This window comes from Grus americana, chromosome 5 (genome assembly GCF_028858705.1).
Source record: "Grus americana isolate bGruAme1 chromosome 5, bGruAme1.mat, whole genome shotgun sequence".
Lineage (NCBI taxonomy): Eukaryota > Metazoa > Chordata > Aves > Gruiformes > Gruidae > Grus > Grus americana.
This window is the reverse complement of record NC_072856.1, coordinates 455,663-476,122: the sequence shown is the minus strand read 5'-3', so window position 1 is coordinate 476,122 and position 20,460 is coordinate 455,663. Positions and strand designations below refer to the sequence as shown.

Sequence of the window (20,460 nt, the reverse complement as noted above, 5' to 3'; positions counted from 1 at the left end):
CAGGGGACACCACTTGTTTTTCATGGAGACAAGGCCCCATGGTCTATACTTGGGCATGTTCCTTTAATCGATGAAACCGTATGAAGCAATCCAAAAATGCTCTTTTTTCTACATCCAAACTCCCAACAGAACTGTCATGCTTTCTCATATTACCGGCCTAAGAGCTGGCTGAAGAGATAGATAATTGAGAAACACCTCACTATACTGCAGGATAAGTGTAGGCCACGTTTGCAGTAAATGATGCAACTCTTGACTGTAAATAAAATGGCTGTCTGCAGGAGCCAGAGAAATTATTTTGCTTTTATTGAGAAAATGTTACACACCAGAAGCAATAGTAGACTATTTGTGCTTTAAACATTTCAATATAGAAGACAAAAGGATTTATGAAAACTATTTTGTGACATTCACCTCCGAGTATAAAAAGTTTGTGCTTCTTGAAAATAAAAATGGGTTTTATTTAACAGACGTAACCCAGTTGTTTTGCTTGCTTTATGACACTGGGAAGCACAACAGAATTAGCTACTGAGTGAAACAGCAAACAGATAGTTCCATCATGATTTTCAAAGACGATGATGCTAAAAAAGTTTTCAGCTGATCTCAAATAATGACAATATTCTGCGTTTTGAGTCACTAGTCTCAATTTGGAAATACCAGGACTACAAATTTACATTTCCACAGAATAGTCTGCATTCTGTATCATGTAACACTACACATCTCTTTGTTCGCTACCATTATGCTCAGCCATGAACCAAGATGTCCAAGATCATAATTTCAGGCCTCGCGAGGGTAATTTTCCCAAAGCTGGAGATGACCTGAATCTAAATCACCACAGGAACTTACAGTTATGTTCCCTTTTCTAAAATGCACTCTCAGCCAAACAGCAGGTGCAGCAGTGCTGAAATAAGCTGGAGTTTCAGCTAGATTATTTTACTTCAAGTTCACCATGGGAAGTTTTGAAGAAAATCACAAATCTGCATAATAACCATGCCGGCTCCATTATCTTTTTCCCCCCCAAGGTAACTCAATCTCTCCCCTAACATCATTGTACTGCCTCCTCACGAAGCTTTCAAAGCCTATCCAGCAGCTTGGCTGGATTACCTGCTGGCTTACCACGGCTTGCGGGAAGGACTTCTCCAGGATTGCAGAGGGGTTTACTTCAAACTACCCCTGCAGGCAGCCTGGAGGGACACTGCTAATGATTTTCTTGAGCTAATGTATTTTATTGTCTTGATTTTAAGATCAGGAAGACACTAAATAGTAAAGCATGCCTACAAAAAAATAATTTTAGGACTTAACCAAATAAGAAAAGGAGAACACGGCAACAGTTTCATTAGTACAAACAAGCTATTGTTTGTGTTGTTTAAAGAGTCGATTCAGAGACACAAGACAATGAAACTTGTCTATGAGTATCTATATATCGTCCTTTGTTCTAGGCTTTTAAGGAGACAGCTCCCGCTCCCTGTCCCTTCTCCGGGTGTACCTACAGAAGGACGGCTGGTACAGTCCCCTCAGTAATGTCACAGGCTGAAGAACTGGTAGGCTGGCAGATAAAGCTCTACCCTCCTTGTTACCTTGTTTTCTCTGTGGGTGCTCAGCGACAGGAGTTGAAGGATCACCAACTTGCAAATACATGTGCACCTAGATTTGTTACACAGGCCAAGCAGTGATCACTTATTGCCAAAAACTGGTGTAGAAGGGCATCTTAGGAGAGAGACTGTTTCATGGCTTGAAATTCAGTGTACGACCCTGATGCATACAGTATTTTTTAAACCTGAATGTGTTTTTTCTATGGAAAAAAATATTAGCTCCCCCCCGCCAAGAACTCCCGATCAGCATTCAAAGTATTTGGGAGGTGAGGATTTCTTCCACAGCCATTGGATGCAAAGGAGGTTCCTGAATATTTATTTAGCTACCCTGAGAGCTGGAGCTCAGTCTGTCAGCTCCCCCTGGGTGCTTAACAGAAGAGGGGAAGCTGACAGTTCTCAGATGGGACAGACTATCGTGCTTTGAATGCTGCAGGAACCAGGTAAATAAAAAGTCTCATCAATCAGATGGGCTTTGCAGTGCAACACCTCTGGCTAACAAAGTAAATTTTTAACTGTCTTTACAACAGAGGCAGTCTGATCACACATATACCACACAATCACACCAACACCTGTCTGTATGATCCTAATGAACTTTGACTAGATTTACATATAAAGCATTTCTATAAATCTTACCTTAAAAATAAATAAATCCTCCTTTAATTGCCCTAACACGTTGCAGGAAGGAAAACAGCACTCAAATGTCAGCACATAAACAGATGCAAATATAAATCTTAGCTATAGATACCACACCCCATGATCTCATAGGTTCATGCTCTCATTTGGGTTTTGTCCATCATTTCTCCTGATGACTTGCTGCATGAATCCAGCCACTCGCCCTGCCCTAAGCTGCTGTTGTAAGTGCCTGGATGAAGCACGTTTATAAGGGACCAGATGGGAGCCTGGGCTTACTTCCTATTGCTTTAGTCCAGGAACCACAGCAAGAGCAGCTAACACAGCAACTGGCATACTTGGCTTCAACTGAATGTTCTGCTCTGAGCACTGAACGCAGCTCACAGGCACTCTGGCACCTCTCAGCAAGAGCCTGAAAACAAAGGAGGTTTAAGTGTTTGCAAGCGTGTATTTAGACTTTGCACCTAAGCACCGAAACACTGCTCCACTGTCATTGTGCAATAGTTGGAAATAAAAAAGCATGACAGCTCGAGACACTGCTCATTGGTAATAAAACTATTTCTGTTCATTAAGCAGGCAAGTGTTCCCATGAAATGTTTGCACACAGTGACAGCCTCGTGCAGGCCAAACTTCAAGATCAAAACACACGACAGCTCTACATTAAGACTGAAAAAGATCTCAGGGTAGGATACAGTATTTTAAGTTATGGAAGCAAAAAAAAAAAAGTTGTGAAAATCAGGGATATATATATATATACACTTATGCATGCTGTGACCATCTTACTCCTGCTCTGAAATGCCTCTCTTCATTCGAATATACACTTAAAGAGCCACATAAAATTGGTGAGGAACAATGAGATATAAAGAGCCGCAGGCACACGGACGCTAAAGGAGGTAAGAACAACGGCTGGGACATGAATTGAGCTGGAATCCTTCATGCTTAATGGTGCTAAACTTGGCATAGCACTTACCTCAAAGACCTTAGACAAGAGATTTAATTGAGACCAGACAGGAGTTCACTGCTGATTGACTCAGCATAAGGAGCATGCTGAACAACACAGACACTTCTGTCCGTTCTGTAAATAGGGGCCAAGACATCAGAGGTAAAGCTTAGGAAAGGCCCACAGGACTCCTGTATTTTGTCTGCGTTGATCTTTAGCTTGGAAAAAGTAATGATTTGGCCGCGCTAACTACCATCTCAGAATTCAGCATGCAGCTTGAATGACTACGGCAATAGCATAATGGTGCGGCATGAGTGGAAACAGAGCTGTATCCTTCAGAACCAGTAAAAAAGCAGTATTTGGAAGCCTGTATACAATTCTCACGATGCTGCTTTTCAAGTATTTTTGCATCTAGATATTGCAGGCAGTATTCCACAATCAGAGATGCAGAAGTGATCAGAGAGCATTCGCTACTCTATTGTCTGGTATGATGCTGTTAAATTGACTTTAACGACTGGACACGTTATTCCCTGCACTGAATATGCAGAAAGTAACTTCTATTTCATGAAAGAAAGGTTAATCTGCTGATTAATCTTCTCTGGTTCTGTTGTTATTGAAGCAGTAAAGGCTCTAATCTCAATAATAAGATATTCCACTGAGTCACCTTATATCTGTATTACTCTCTAATGATGTGTCATCACTTCTCTTTCAGCTTTTCCCCTTCTTTATTTTGAACTACCATTCCAGAGAACACTATGCCTCCATCCGTTCCCTAGACTCACTCATTACAACTGGAATAAAGTGGCATTTGTTCACACCAAAGCCTTGCAGAAGTTCCCCCAGCTCCAGACAGGGCACTGTGTTCCAACTGGTTCCATCTCACCCCCACGCATAAAGACACAGACCTGAGCTGGGCACACCTCTGAGCGGGAACTGCATTGTTACAGCTATTGTGTAACCCACAGAATAACAACCCAGATTATCTCAGGAAATCCCCTAATTCCTGCATCTCCATGACAATGAATACTGAGTCACTGTAAAAAATGTAAAAAAAATAGGAAGAAACCCTTTAATAGCAAGGGGAAAAAAATCATGTTATAGTTAAGAAATCACACTGGTAGAAAACAGAACGATTTTCATGCTTACAGAAAGGATGCTTTGCAGACTGTAAGCACCCCCTTAATTTTTAAGATATACTTAGATTTTTAAAAGACTGTTCTTCCCTCTTTTTGTTCCCTCTCTCTTTAAAAAGAGGAGAAATTCAATTACATTTAATCAGTTTAAATTATGGTAGAAATGGGCCACACATGTAAGACATCTCATTCTTATTTTCCAAGAATTTCCCTTTGGGCTACAAGTTCTCATGTTAATTTTCAACAACAAATAATGATTTGTATTGAAATCTTGAACATAATTTTACAAAAAGCTCTTAAATCAGAAAAATTCAGTCGCAGCTCACATAAGCTAGGAAGTTAGGTTATTTTAAGAAAAAGAGGCAGAATCATTGCCAAAGAAACACAGCCAGTACTTTGAGGCTTTAGAAAGAGTTTCGTGTTTTGTTTTAAATCACACACGCACAGCGGCCACCAGGTATGACAGTGAGTGACACTAAACTGATTAGAAATTAAATTCAACAACCAGCAAAGGAGCTTATAGACTTATGCTTGGTTTTGTCACTTTCTAAGGGTCCAGGCATTTAAACAAGTGAACGCAAAGGTCATTTGAGGTACTTCAACCACAAGGTAAAAGCACGTGCGGTAACTTTTTCATACAGCTACCCTTACAGAAATGTTTTCTCATATATTTACCTCTTTGTATTGTAGGCTGTATCTTGTGGTGTTTCTTCAAGCAAGGTTACGTAGCCCAGCGCACACGTGAGGATGAACAAAACTGTTAAGGTATGAGCTCTCCTAAAATTTAGAAGAGAGAAAACTGATGTCAGAAAGCAGAAAAACTTACATCTTCACCCCTCCGTGAAGCCTCAGCAAGCCTGATACATAGGCAGTGGTCAAGAATACTTAAGTTTTATGTATTTACATAAAATTACAGTATTTACATTGGTACTGAATTTAGTTATGGGTCCATTGTGCACGAGCATGGACAGAAGCCTACCACGAGAATGGGTCTTGCTCATTTTCCCCCCAGTGCTTCGAGTCAAGGAAGATTTGGACAAGCACTTGCCAAGTGAACAACAGCAACTTAAACACACACACGCCCACCACGCACCCCAAAAAAAAGCCCCACCTAGCACCAACTGTGCTAACACCTAGATCTAAAACACTCCAGATTTCTCTCCTGGTTTGTCAGGTACATACTTGATGGTGCTGATGCACAGCTCTGTTTCAAAGCCTATTAATAAAAACTGCAGCAGACTGAACAGACTCTTCAGACTAAACAGAAGGGAATTCACTCCAGACACGGGAATTACACATTACAAGAAAAACTAGTCATTAAAAAAAAATAAATCTCAGAATGAAAACAGTTGCAATTGTAAGAAGGACGATGTGCCTCTAGACACCTTATTTCCAGTAATTCTTAGTTTCATTTCATCTTAGATCTGAAGAGCAGGCACAGACTGACTAGAGGTTTGCACCCACAGAACTGTACGCAGCCAGCTCTACGCAAGGGGTTTCTGCTGGAACAACCGTGTTAAAGCTCCGCAGTAAAGCTCGGTGTTTGTTCTTCTACACTGTTAAAATGTGCGACCTCACTGGTATGACACACTGGTCCCGGCAGAACACTCACTGCCAGTGCACACGGAGCCACGAGTCCTCACTCGCCCATCCACAAGAGTCCAATTGCTTATTCCGATTGTGGTGAAGCACTGGAGCCAAGTACACGCAGCCAGACCCAGGAGTTAAGAGGAGAACTTACTGCAGCTTGTTGATATGCATACATGTACACCTACTGATTATGACATATATAATATTCTTACATTACACTGTGTCTTTTTTTTTTTAATTTAAAGTTGAAAATTCCTTTCCTAATGAGAAGCCATGTATTGTTTTCAGTGGAAAACTTATCTGACCTCAGCTCGGAAGCATGGGAATTCTGGCTGTTTAAGATCAAATCACAAAGACGAGTTCTGTTTTAGAGAACTACACAACATCTCTTAATACAATTAACATAAAACAGGCATAAAGCATCAAGCTTAGACAGCAGAAAAACTGTGAATGAAAATGACTGCATGTGAAAGTAGTTGTACATACTGGCTCTTTTTACATTTTCTTTTTATACTACATTGTAATACAAGCTAGCATTACGTTTCCATTTTATGCCAGAAGACCAAAGTTTGTATATATTCAAGTTGTACAGCGTAACATAAACCAGGAGATCACCAAGGATTTCCAAGAGGTCCACTGACCTACCTTTAAATATCAAACCCAGTAATCTACCTAAAATTGCTCTGAAAGTTAAGGTAAGCATTATTTTGAACTACAATTTCATCCTAATCCAAAACACAGCCACTTCTCACAGCATCCTTTTAATCCCGCTGGGAAACACATGCAATACCTCATAAGCAGATGCAATCCTCTTCTGCCACTGCTAAAAAGGTGTTTGGCATTTAACTCTATCCTTCCTTGCAGTCCAGAGGACACAGACTAACCAGCTCCAGGGGCCGGGGAGGGGAGGAAAAAAAAAAAAAAAAAAAAAAAAGAGAAGGATCCACGAGTATTTTCAAAATTAGCAAGGAATCAAAATGCCAAAAAAACCCCACGCAAAGGCTTCGCAGCAGCAAGCTTCCTGCTCCACAGATGCATTTTCCCTTTGACTTGCCTCCCAGGATGCCAAATAACAGGTGATTCAGACATCGCATACTTAACGTTCATTTAACAGCCACGTGACTCTGCCTATTTTGTAACCTACAGGAGTTTTAAAAACTAAATGCAGCCGTCTCAAAGGAGGCAGTACAGCAGGGGACTGAATCAAATGCTCTCATTCACTTAAATCAGACCATGGTCTTGTTCACTGCATTTATATATGTATACAATTACTACAAAAATCAACCTATATTTTGATCACAGAAAAAGGTTACATTAACTGCAACGCTCTGCATTATACTTTATGCCTTGGTTTATTGTTTACTTTTCTGAAACCACTATCTAAGAGGCTACTAGAACAAAACTAGAAATGCTGTCTTCCATCTTACCATTTCATCACCTGAACGCCTATAGGAAGTCAATTACTTTTTTAATATGTTGAGTGTCACGTAAATTGCCAAACGTTCTCATTTAGATTAACACATCTGGAAACTCTTCTACTAGAACGAGGAAGGTCTAGTTTCACTCATCCCTGTGAAAAGTTTGTAGCAAGCAAACGATCAGTGTTTGAGAGCTTCATGCACCCTGCTTTCGGTTTATTTTTGGTGCCGCAACCATCAACTTGAAATTCAACAAGCTCCCCTGTTTAATGAGAAACAAGAGGCTACATATCTCATCATTTCCCTTTTAGCTCAGTTTTCGTTTCCAACTGAAGCCAGATCCTCTTGAAGCAAGTTTTCAAGGTGGTTAGTCATGTAAATGTATTTTTGGTCTAGCATGAAATCCAGAAACCAGGATGAAAGACTTTCCAGATTGGTTTGTCTTCTGGAAAGAGCAAGCTGGCAGCTCTAACCAGAAAATTACAAGTAGTGACGAAGTGATGACAGCTGCTAGAGGTAGCAGAGCATCATGAAACCTACCTGGCAGAGCAAAAAAAATTAAGCAAGCAAGCATAGATACACAACGTATCTTTCCATGGCTTGAGAGTTAAAAAAATAAAATAGAAATCCACAAAGATTTAACAAAACAAGATGTGAAGCATTTACAGTAGCCAGAAGAACAAACAGCATCCAGAAGCACTCGTACAAGTGAAGTCGGTCAGGATGAATTAAACTGCATAAAGAGGGATTATTTTAGTCTCCACATACACTTTAAAATAACACAGCAAGAGGAAGACAGCACAGCTAAGAACATCCCCAGCAAGGTAAGCAAGACAGGAATTATGCAGAAAGGCTTAAGTTCTCCTAGCCCAGAGTCTGTGGAGACTGAGAAGAGCCAAGCTAAGCAGACCAGGTATCTTCCCTTGGAATTACACAAGGGTTTGGGCAATACACCAGAAGCAAGGGGGGTACAGACTATAGCCAGTTCCAGGAGGTTTTATGTCAAAAAATCTGAGAAAGTAGTGCCTCAAGTATATGCATACAAACGTACATAAGGCCAGGAAGGTCAAAGAGAATTCACAACAAATACCAAACTACTAAAAAGCTGGAACATTAAGTAGCTTATTCTTCTGCACTAGCATTTTTCTGTCTTTCTAATCTCACATCTAGCTCTTTCCCCACTTAAACACTGGGGCATTTAAGTAAAATAATTCAAGTTTTATTTTTATAAAAATACTTGCCTTGCTAACTTAGTTAAATGCCAAGTGAGAGCAAAATTAGTCCAACAGGCAGCATCAGCCACGACACCTCTCCCACACTGCCGTGCACAAAGCAGCACGGGCTTTTCCAGTGAATGGGATTGAGATCGATCCGAACTTCTCTTTCCTGGTAATTTCATCTTCTATCACATTTAGAAACTGCAGATTTTTCAAGGAAATTACTATCAGAGCTTTTATTTTCCAAATAAAGTCTGTAACAAAAAATGACCTAAGGAAATTTTTTCAGCATCTCTTTTTTGGGGGGAGATGGGGCCAGATCAGGTCCCTGGACAGAAAGGAGGGAGCAATACCCCTGCAGAGCGGGCAGTCGATGACCTCATTCAATCTCCAGCACAAACTAAAATCAGCCGAAGTGAATGGGACCGCACCCTAATTATCCATTGCTTCGCATTATTCTTGTTTGTCATAAATGATGCAATAACTACATTAAAAACAAAAACAATCACTGAGAACACCATGCAAATCCTTTATTTATTAATCTGTTTGTCAGTTTGCTAAGTGAAACAAAATTCCAGAGAAGGCCAGTAAAGTTTGCCTCTTTGGGTTAAAAAGTTACATTAATAGCTACTGCCAGAGAAAGACTCTGTCAATAAAAACAACTAGTCCCATCTTAGCCTATCATCAACTTTTTCACAAAGAAATATTTTCTTTCTCGATTCCAAATAATGGTAAAGTCATAAAAGCATTTCTAAAAGAAATTTTAAAAGATGAACGAATGCCAACACTCTCTACCCTCCGTATCACAACACATCATCTGACACACACTGGGAATTCTAAGAAAATATGACAAATAGACAGTACAACAAATCTATTACTTCAACAGTACAGTGCTTAAGTTCTTGTGAAGAATAAGGTACAGGAAAATACAACAAAAATTAGTAACAATTTAAAACTGACCAATATTCTGACATTCAAAATTGTAATTAACAGGGAAACAATCCTGTTTGGATATAGAGCTTTTAGAAACCTTCAACAAAAATTCAGCCTTGGTCATAATCTTGATAATACACCCCAAATTAGAGAAATGAAACCAAGACGTTCGTGTTGCACAGGGCCAAAGCAAGTGCTCAGGCCTCAAGATTTCAAAAGTAAGAGCTTAACTGCCAGTTTGTGAAATGAGATCTCTCTCATCCACCTAGATCACAAAGAATAATCAGTGACAACCAAACCGAAGTACCTACTTTGTGCGTTACACCGCCTGAAAGCTCCAAGTTTCTACATGTGTAATGCAGCAGAAATGTGGCTGTTGGTTTTAAGCTGTAGGCTGCGTTTTAAAATCTGTTTAAACTCTCAGAGATAATCAAAAAGTACCTATTCTTAGACCAGTAACAAGTCTTCAGCACATCTATAAAGGTACACAACGCTGATTAAATTTCTGTACATACTTGTGACGCGCCAAAATAGTAACATTCATTTTCCTTGCCACAAGTTGGTGCCTCATAAAACGATCGCTCAGTACAAGAAGTACAATGACGCATACCTCCATAGAGAAACCAGAACAAAGGACTAAAAAGCAAAGTTTCAGCAAATTAGTCATGTTCCTTTGAATGAGAAGAGAGAAAAGACATAGTCTCCATTCATCCGTTCTACTGTCTTCGCAAGTTAATCAAAGTTCCCAAAGTGATCTGTTTTAAATATTACATGTTTTTATATGTTTAAACCTACTGAAATCTTTGTTTCAGGTTGTAGTTTGAAACAGTTCTGCTGAGACAGCGTGACTTTGCATTACAGATAACACGCGCTTTAAGCGGACCTTTTAAAACAATGACAATAAACGGGAAGGGGAGGAAGGTGCCCTTTTCCCAGGTTTAACCGCATAAAAGCGTGGAGCTGATCTTTCAGGCTGATGATTTGTTTTGTAAACTGCTGAAGAACACCAGTCATATGACAGCGCTCTGATGAGCCAGAGTTCAAATATCAGCGTGGAAGAAGCTGCCTGCAGAGAGCTCCTACCATCCCCGTGCGCACTCACAAACACAAACTCCTTCTGTGCACAGGACACACCATTACAAGGAAAGTGATTTCCCCAGGGTGAAACTAATCCTGCGCGCTCCTGGCACGCTGAGCCTTTGATTTCACCAGATACTGAACACTCACTTGTATTGCTTGTGGTACCGGGGGCCTGTCTTTGCACTCCCCTCTGAAAAGCAGCCCTAGGCAGCCCAGGGTGACTCCCACCATGTTTTCCCCCATTCTCCTTAAAACATCTGGAGCATGCTTACAAAAAAAAAAAAAAGATACAGAGAATTAATACTAGGCCTAAAGGCCAGCTGAGGCATTAAACTCTCACAAGGTCTCTGCATAAAGATGCTTCTTCTACGCTTCTAGCTTACTTGAAGGAACTATGCAATCCTTCCTTTCAGGAAAGGGTAATGAGATTCTAACGCAATTCTCAGGAGACAGCTACCCTCATCTGCGACAAGAGTTAATACACCCAGCCGACTAACGAGGCTTAGCGGGATTGCACAACTGCCTCCTGGACGTTCGAGCAACTGGACACTGCCAGGGCATACCTAAACACTAAAAAAGCACAGGCTGGGTGACGCATCCGTAGCCTGATGCAAGATTTCTCTGCTCAAGTTAAGCAACATGCTTAAACTTGGTCAATTCTGACCAGGTAGAGAATCAGAAGAGTGGATCAGCAAATACAGAACCTCACCAGGGCCCACTTTAAAGTGGCAAGCCTTTACAGTATGAAAAAAAAAAAAACCAAAATGGCAAATGTTAAGTTTCCAACACGCTCGAGGAATGTTGCCTTGGAAGTGCTGCAGCCAATCGGCACAAGAAGGCACAGAAAAAAGTTCCTGCCAATTTGCAGATCTTCTATCTCCCTAATCTCTCTTTCAGATAAATCATCATCTCTTCCTCCAGCCAGCCTTTCAGAAAATCTCATGCTGCTGTAAGGTTAGCTTTTCAGAGATAAGAACAGCGTGCAAGGAGCGATTAAGTAATACTTCGTTTTGAACACCAATCCCATATTTCCAAAAATGGCTGGTTTGCACACATGTATCCTCATTTCCAAAGAGATCTCCCTGTGCCGGCCATCAGGAAAGATTTCTCACAATACAGAGCAAAACGAGAGAAACATCCAGGCAGAAGCATCTACAGGCTACCTTTTCCTTTGCTGCAATTTCTGTGCTTTTTGCACCAAACAGGCTGAATTAACTCCTACGAAAGCTGTATTAGCCCATTGAGTCTTCTACCTACCATTTCCCTCTTTTTTTCTTCTTTTTTTTTTCTTTTTTAAGCTTCCTGAGCTCCACATATCTGCCACACTATGACCTTAGTAACTAACATCATATCCACAGGATGGCAATATAGAATTATTTAGTGTGAGAGACAAAAACACATCAATAGCCAACAGAGGACATTAAAGCTAATTAAATTCAAATTAAAGTACGGCTTAGAAAAAGCAATTAACCCATAAAGTCACAATGTAATGTGGTGGCAAAGATATATCTCGCACCTCCCAACATCTTCAAATCGTATGGTTAAATACAAGCTACAAAATACGTACAGAAATCAGGGGTAACTCCGAAATTTTAGGAGAAAATCATACACAATATCTAACCAGATGATCCCAAACTGGTAGGCCAAGACTAGGCTGGGCTGGCATGAAAACACTCAGCACCACACCACCTTCTGCTGCCCTTCACTGGCTACTAGGAGGAACGTTTCCTTTTCTCTTCAAAAAAGTTGCTGCACACCTCTACGCTTATCATTTATTTAGTGGAGATAAATCAATTCTACTGTTTCACTAAGCTTTTTTGCTCCCCCCACAGAAAAACACCCATCTCCTCTTTTTCCAGCTTCAAGTATCTTTAGGCATCTGTCACAGTTACTGCTCACAGGTAACAAAAACCCAACTTCTATTAGATGCACCTTTTTGCACACAGAACGACGTCCCAGCAGCTAAAGCCTGTAAGACACATCAGCACTCGCTCTTCCGCGGGCTACAGGAACGAAGCCACAGAGATGTTGTGGAAAGCTCTGTGTGGGGATATTTAGAGAAACAAACAAACCCGGCAGTTTTTCCATGCTAGCTCAGTAAAAATATCAGATTCGCTGTGCTTCACATTATACAAAAAAATAAAAGTCAAAATCTCAGGCACAAAGAGGTCCTTTGTTTGTATTCAGAAAGCTAATTCTGTAAGCAGGCAGGCAAGAAACAATCAAAGGTACTGGAAACAACAGTGAACACGTTTGCCTAGAACAATGGCTTGCCAGGCAGGTCCGGCAATTCCCAGCGCTCCGTGAGTAGCAATAGGTGTTTTGAAAGAAGCTCAGGGATAAAAGACACAGAGACCGCCAATCTGTTTCCTAAAGCTTCTTCCCCTTTCCTTTCCTTGACATTTCCCAATGACAAAAAGAGCTGCCAAGGTACTGACTGAACAGGCTCCCACGACGTAATTGAAATACAGCATTTTCCAGCTTCAAGTTACTGAGACTGTGTAAGAATAGGAGTATTATACAGCATGTAACTTGGTTTTCAAAGTTTTTAAAAGATGTAGCTGTCTGCCTGCTCTTCGTACAAAGTACAACCCGTCCCAAGGATCACATTTATAGCGGTAAAGTTACCTTTGCAAATTGAACTACTTCACTTCTAGAACAATTTCTGACTGTGTCTACAAGTCCCAAATTCTTGAATTTTTCCAAACCAAGTAGGCCATGTGGGTAACCTTATCCCCTCACTCCTGAACTTCTAGGAGAAAAGGGACTTTCCTCTTTTCCACGTGACCAAAGACAGAGGGCACCTGCTCTCTTAAATTTCCATTTTCTGTGACCACCTCTGTAACAGACAGCACTAGAAGAGTACCAAGGGTCACAGGAGGAAAATTGTCCCTCTGTATAATCTTTATTCTTGGCCGCTCTAAGAACTGAGTCATTACCAAAGGATACGCTAACACGCTCAACCCTGTCGTGCACAGGTCAAAAGTAACAGTAGGAAAAACCTTGAAACTTTTACAAGCATTTAAACTCCTGGCTGTCAGCACAAGCGATGTACATTACTAGGGAAAATAAAATTAAATAAGTTAAGGAACAATTCAACAACATGCTCGTCCACACTGCCCTCCTGGAGGGGACTAGCCAACAGAGGGGAAGCACCTCAAAGAATGGTGGCACATTCAGACTGTCAAAAGAACAATTCACCTGGACCAATTAACTGCAGTTACAGCCTTACTGTGGGATGACAATCCTGTGCCAGTGGCCGACTGCATGCTGGCTCCACACCAGGAAAACAGTGCAACAAGGCAAGGGTAGACAATAAAAACAGCAATAGGTATTTTTAAGGCATCACAAAACACCTGGCAAGAGCCACCTTAACTAGACAGTAAGAAAATGATAGTTTTACCCATTTTCCATTTATAAGATGGCACTTCTCCGCAGACCTTGGCAGGATCGAGTTATTCAATCGCTCGCTCAGCCTACATGTGGCAACACTAATGTGCTCTCCAGGAAAGTACCTCTTGCCCTCAAGATGACGATGCGACATCAGGCTTCCGCAGAGACCACCCCGCGATCAATCCAGCAGCATCTGAGTGTCTCTTTGCAGTTTGTACTGGCAGAAATATCACCTAGAATCAGCGGCTTCATCAAGATCAACACCCCCCACTCCACTGCTGCCCAGATTGGCAGGGTGAGAGCCAAGCGCCCTCCCCCTTCTACTCCTTAATGTCAAACTCGAGCCAAATCATATCGCCCTCAGCTCATATTCCAAACAAGGGACTTCAGTGTCAGCTTGGTTTCCTTAATCAAAAAGGACGTGCATTTAACAGACAGAGAAAAACTCTAGATGTACCCACGTGTGCGCTGAAGTGGATTTCTGGAACAACTCCAACAAAGATGGGATTTAGAAGCACTTTCCTAGGTACAAACACATTTCTTCCTGCAAGGACTGAATTTAACAAAAAACTGACTTGCCCCACTGGCCTACACAGACCATCATAATTTTCTGCACTGATTGTCTGGACCGAGCACGCCACAAAACCGTACGAAACACCTGACCAGCAGAACTTAGGCATAACCACTCTAGCTTTCTCTCAGGATTACAGGAAAGAGCATGGACAGAAGAGGCTTCTTCCAAGGCCAAGGGAGGGAGGAGTAGCAGCTGGAGTTCGTATAAACAATGCTGATAAAACAACCCGAATCACGCAGGAAAGTTTGCCCACGGACGGTGGGCTCCTGAAGTGCCAGAGAACACCTCCCAAGCGCTCGCCTGGCGAGACCAGCCGTCTTGGTTAGCAGTAAGGGTGAGAAAAGAGGCGCCACTGCCAAAAGTCTGCTCTAAATCACTGCGAAATTGCCAGGAAACAATAATTCATAGTACCACAACAGCAGGAAAAACATCTTTAGAGCCGGCCCACGGTTTCTCAACTCCAGCACCGCTACCTGCGGCGGTGAAGCAAGAGCAGGGTGAGCTGCAGATAACGCGCAGTAACTTTCCCCGGCCCCACAAGCCCACGACCCGATCGCTCCCTGCGGAGCTGCCGCCCGGCCTGACGAGGCGGCGGAGGAGTTAAAGGCTGCGGCCGCCGCGGGCAGACCAACGCCGAGCCGGGCGCGGGGGAGGGAGGCTGGAGGAACCGGGGGATGCTGGGGGGGGAACCGGGAACGGCGGCTCGGTGCGCAGGCCCGCTCCCACAGAGCGCCGGCGGGGCCAGGCAGGCGGGGAAGGGCCCCGGCCGGGCCTCGGCGTGAGGAGGCGGCTCTCACCAGAAGAACGTGTTGGTGCCGTCGTCGTAGACCTCGGACTCGGTGCTGCGGCGCAGGCCGGGGCTGTCCCTCTCGGCGCCGGGCGGCGGGGGCCGATCCGCCGCCGCGGCGGGGGCGCCGCCGTTGGGCTGCGGGGGCTGCGGCGGGGGCTGCTCCTCCAGAGCGGCCTTGCCCAGGGCCCCGCCGTGGCCCCGCCGCTCGCCGCGCCTCATGGCGGCACCGGCCGCGTAACGGCCGCGCACGCGGAGAGGGGCGGGGAGGGAGAGGGCGCGCGGGGCGCTCAGGCGGCCCCACGCTCGCGCCGCTCCGCAGGACTCGTGGCGGGCGGGAGAGGAAGGGGGTGTGCGCGAGGGGGGCGGGACACGCCCCCGACGCGACCCCACGTAGGCGCGGAGCGCGCACCGCCTCGCGCACCCGGCGCAAGCGCAGAGCGCTCCGAGGGACGGGCGGGAAGGAGGCAGGGCGTCTCCCGTTGCCGTGGCAACCGCCCGCCCGCCACGGCTCCCCTCAGCCTCCCCGCGGGGACCGGCCGCCGTGTTCATGATGTCCCCACGGGAGGGAACCCCGCCGTGCTCAGGATGTCCCCACGGGAGGGAACCCCGCCGTGCTCAGGATGTCCCCACGGGAGGGAACCCCGCCGTGCTCATGATGTCCCCACGGGAGAGAACCCCGCCGTGCTCAGGATGTCCCCACGGGAGGGAACCCCGCCGTGCTCAGGATGTCCCCACGGGAGAGAACCCCACCGTGCTCATGATGTCCCCACGGGAGAGAACCCCGCCGTGCTCAGGATGTCCCCACGGGAGGGAACCCCGCCGTGCTCAGGATGTCCCCACGGGAGAGAACCCCACCGTGCTCATGATGTCCCCACGGGAGAGAACCCCGCCGTGCTCAGGATGTCCCCACGGGAGGGAACCCCGCCGTGCTCATGATGTCCCCACGGGAGGGAACCCCGCCGTGCTCAGGATGTCCCCACGGGAGAGAACCCCGCCGTGCTCAGGATGTCCCCACGGGAGAGAACCCCGCCGTGCTCAGGATGTCCCCACGGGAGGGAACCCCGCCGTGCTCAGGATGTCCCCACGGGAGAGAACCCCGCCGTGCTCATGATGTCCCCACGGGAGAGAACCCCACCGTGCTCACGTCCCCACGGGAGGGAACCCCGCCGTGCTCATGATGTCCCCACGGGAGGGAACCCCGCCGTGCTCACGTCCCCACGGGAGGGAACCCCGCCGCCCCCCGCCGTCCCCATGTCCCCCCTCGGTGACGGGAGCCCCGCCGCCTGCCATAGTCACCGAAATTCGGGAATGAAAGAAAACTCCTTAACACCAATTCAGCATGAAGAAGCAGGCATTTCCTTTATTGCAGCGCTGGGTGTCAGGAGGATAGTTCCTCTAATCAGGCACCCCTAGCGCTGGTTCTCTTGTCATATTTATACACAAATGTTACAAAGATTGCAAAGTGGTACGCTCCCCGTTACAATAATTGGTTCATATTTCTTCGCCAGGCATGCAAACTAGAACGCATGCTCAGTTCCTTTCTCCGCCTCTATCTGTTGAGTAGGTGGGATAATTTGGGTAGGGGGCTTATGAGTCGGTGGTCATGGGGACCCTGGCCCAAATTACCTTTCCCCTAGTCTCTCAATATTTCGGTGTTGGGAATTGTTTGCTGTACGCCTCACCAAGATAAGGATGTTGCCGGAGGCAATTAATGTCCTCCCTTTCTGCAACGTATGTACATAAGGACCTTGAAGTGTCTTGTAGCTCCTCCTTTTTCTCATGATGTGTAGCAGGTGCTCATTCTAAGAATCGTTAGCCTTCTACCTAAAGTAATAATGAACAGTTTCTTATCACCTATAACACAAGTAGGCCTTCATTACAGGCCTTTCTTCTTGGCTACGTTTTCTTATTATGTGTAATATAAGCAGGCCTTCGTTACAGGCCTTTCTTTTTGGCCGTTCTGCGTTTGCAGAAATGAGAGCGTCTTGCTGGCGGAGGTGTTTGTTCCCACCCGGGGGGGGGGGTCTGCCCAGGGCTGCAGCCGCCCGCTCCTTCCTCGGGCGCACGCGGGGCTGTACCCCGAGACAGAGCGCAGGCGGGGTGCGCGTGCTCCCGCGCCCTGGAGCCTGCCGTGTTCTTAGGAGTCCTCGACCCCCTCCTGGGATCTCAGGCCTGCAGCAGAGCTTTCCAAATTATTCTTTGAAATCAAGGAAAGGTCACGTTGCCCCTTAAAGTCGGGTTCGTTAGCCCGGAGTGCAATGAGCCAGTCCTACACACAGAGACGAGATATCGTTTATTCCGTATTTGCGCAGAGATGGGTGCTAGGCAGTTTCCCACAAAGCTAGCACGCCGGTTACAGTTACGTCGTGTACTAACGCAGTCCAGGGTGTTCGTTCTGCCTACTATTCACACCTTCTGAACTACAATTGGTTTACTCTTTGCTCGCTTCGATTTAAAGGCAGAGTACCTTCTGGATTCACTACGCATGTTCAGTGAGTAGGGGTCTGTATCTGGAGGGGGTGGTTTTCATATTATAACGAGACGTTCGCTCTAAGGACACCAATTAGAGGACTTCTGCTGACTTTTGGCTCTCGGGGACGTGCATCTCCTTGTCTTTAACGAGCGTTCCTCTGTTCGAGATTCCTTTGCTACACCTTACCTGAGTATACCTCATTCGAATTAAATACATTCGAAGCTTCCGAGGACGGTCCTCCTGTTCTCAAATCCCTACTTATTCTCAAGCAATAAACTCTAACGAGCGCACAGCTCAGAAAACACAGCCTAAACGTTAACTCCTTCTCTCATATTTCGGACAAGAGTCGGGCTCTTCAAGCGGAGCAAATCCAGCGCGGTGCTCAGGCCACCAGCTGCTGGAGCCGGGCCGGTGCTTGCTGCACGGGGGAGGGAGGAAGCGCTGCGGGACGGAGCACCGAACCCCAGAAGACGAACAGGGACGCGGGTGCAGAGCAGCGAGCTGGCCGCATGATGGCAGCGCCCGGCCGGGCTCGGAGCGGGCAGCCCGGCGTTGGGGGGTCCCTGCCCGGCAGCACCCGCCCCGGCCGCCGGCTCCGGACCAGCGGAGCATCCGTGCGTGAAAGGAGCTTTGCTGTGCGGGCAAAGCCACGCTTCTGCCTGTTTTCTCTCTCAGTCAGCAAAGAGGGCTTCAGTTGCGTAGCGGCCACGTGTGAGGGAGGAGGATTTAACCAAAGACTCCCTGAGAAGGCGGAATACTCCTGCCCTTTGAGAGAGAAAAGCCCCAAACCCAACCCAGCGCAGTTCTGCAGGTACATCAGGAGACTTCGGGCTGCTGCACAATCCCCTCCCACCTGAAACGCTCCCTCCTGGCCACCCCGCTACGGTCTACGAGACCTGGAGGCACCTGGCTTGTCCCAAGCGACGCCACCTCCCACTGCAAAAGCAAAGGCTGAGGTCACCCAGCTTTGTCACAGCGGGGACCACCCGCCACATCGCCAAGGAAATATGAATAAACTCTTTCGGGTGTGTCCACCCCCCCCCCCCATAGCTGTGACATGCCCAAAGCATCGAATTAAACCCACACGCTCCTCACGGGGCCGCCGAGGATTCGGCTTTCTGTTGGCACGGCCAGTGCTGAGCCAGGTGACCCGGTTGCTCGGTGCCTCTTGTCGCCCTGTGGCTGTTGGCATCAGCCCATCACCGTTGCGTCGGGCCTGCAGGACAAGTAGGAATTCCCCAAGGGTGGGAAACGCTGATCTCTTGTGAATGGTGAGTCAGGGCGACTCCAGCAGAGCTGCTTCAGCAGGCTGAAGCGTCAGGAGGTGAAAGCCGTCTCAGAGCCTCCCGCGCTAGCGCGTGACAGCACAAAAAGTCTTTCCTCATGCTCAGAAAGGAGATTTACCCTCCTAAGCACCCAGTACTCCTTAATTACAAGCAGAGCTTCACCCCAAACCACGTCCTCTGCTGCAATGTCTCAACTGTAGCTCCAGGGGTGCCAACAGTTCTAAACAGACGACGGTTTGGGTGAAAGCGCCCCGTTTTCTGGGACAACACCGACAATCGTACCGCCACCCACCTCTACACCAAACTGGCCTTTGGCATCATAGGACCCGGCTTTTCGGAGACGCTCGCTGACCTGGCCCAGCCAGAAGCGCACAAGAGGCCAAACACGTACGGCCAGCGCAGACTTTGCAGCAGGGGCCACAGGCTGCAGTTGGAAAGCGCAGTTTGGACTTCAGGAGAAGCTTTTTCCCCGAGGAGGTTGTGCAGGGCTGCAGCGGGGCACCCGGGGAAGGGGGCAGGAATCTGCCGACGGAGGCTTTCAAGGCTCAGCTAGGCAGAGCCCTGGCGAGCCAGCGCTGGCGATTCACCCGCTTTGAGCCGGAGGTTGGACTAGAGACGTCCCAGGGCCCCTTCCCGCAGCACTTCTGTTTCCGTGGCTCAGGGGGCGAAGCAAAGCCCCCCCAGCACTTTTACCGGAGCAGCAGCACATCGCGCGGCCAGAGACAGGCTACGCCACGCTGCTCTCCCCTCCAGAGCCTCTGCAGCACGCTGCGTCCTCCTCCGCCTGCCTTAGCCTCAAATTTCAAAACCACTTTTGGCCAAGAAAGTGGGGATTTTCCCTGGCAGCCCCAGTGGTGCCGAACTGTCCCCCAGCGCAGGCGGTGGTGCCAGCCGACAGCAGCTCGGGTGTGCGGAACGTACGGACGCTTCCTGCCAGGCTCTCCGTTCCTGGCCAGCTTGCTCGTTAGCGCTGCTTTTGAGTAGGATTTTTACTAGCTGCTGAGAAATACACTCACTACAACCAATCCTAAAGCCTAACGGGCTCAACAAGTATTTGTCAGGCTTCACACGCTGGTTCAGCATCGCTGCCTTCTGTAGAAGCTTGCCTTCCCTCTCCTTTTCCAACAGCAGGTAGGAGTCAAGCCTTACGTTAATTTTCTTCAGCCCATTTCATTTAGCAGTTTTTCCTGGACACTTCTATCTGCTTTTTGACAGATATCTTCAAAATCAAGACAGAAAGAAAAAGTCCTACATTTCTTTTCTTTTTTCTTTATTTCCCCCACCCATTTTGCGCCACTCATCCCACAAACCGAACCGCAATTCCTTGGAATACCTCAGGGTCTCCGTGGTGCCGGGCTCTCCCAGGAATGAGCGGCCGGCTCCTTTGCTGGAGGAACAACCTCCTGGGCAGGATGCA

The 20,460-nt window shown here is 46.5% G+C and overlaps 1 protein-coding gene across 3 annotated transcripts in view; it reads right to left on the bottom strand.

Moving 5' to 3' along the window:
* Positions 1-15,640, bottom strand: part of PTDSS2 (phosphatidylserine synthase 2) — a 42,793-nt gene extending 27,153 nt beyond the window's left edge. The window contains exons 1-2 of one of the 3 annotated variants that reach the window (XM_054827735.1): positions 15,292-15,640; positions 4,965-5,066 (exon numbers count right to left, since the gene is read on the bottom strand). In XM_054827735.1, coding sequence (XP_054683710.1) covers positions 4,965-5,066; positions 15,292-15,503 — 314 coding nt within the window. In that variant the 5' untranslated portion in view covers positions 15,504-15,640. Of the gene's footprint in view, positions 1-4,964; positions 5,067-13,930; positions 14,122-15,291 lie in introns of those variants that run through there. The other 2 variants (XM_054827736.1, XM_054827737.1) reach the window with 2 other exon arrangements.
* Between the last annotated feature and the right edge of the window lie 4,820 nt (positions 15,641-20,460).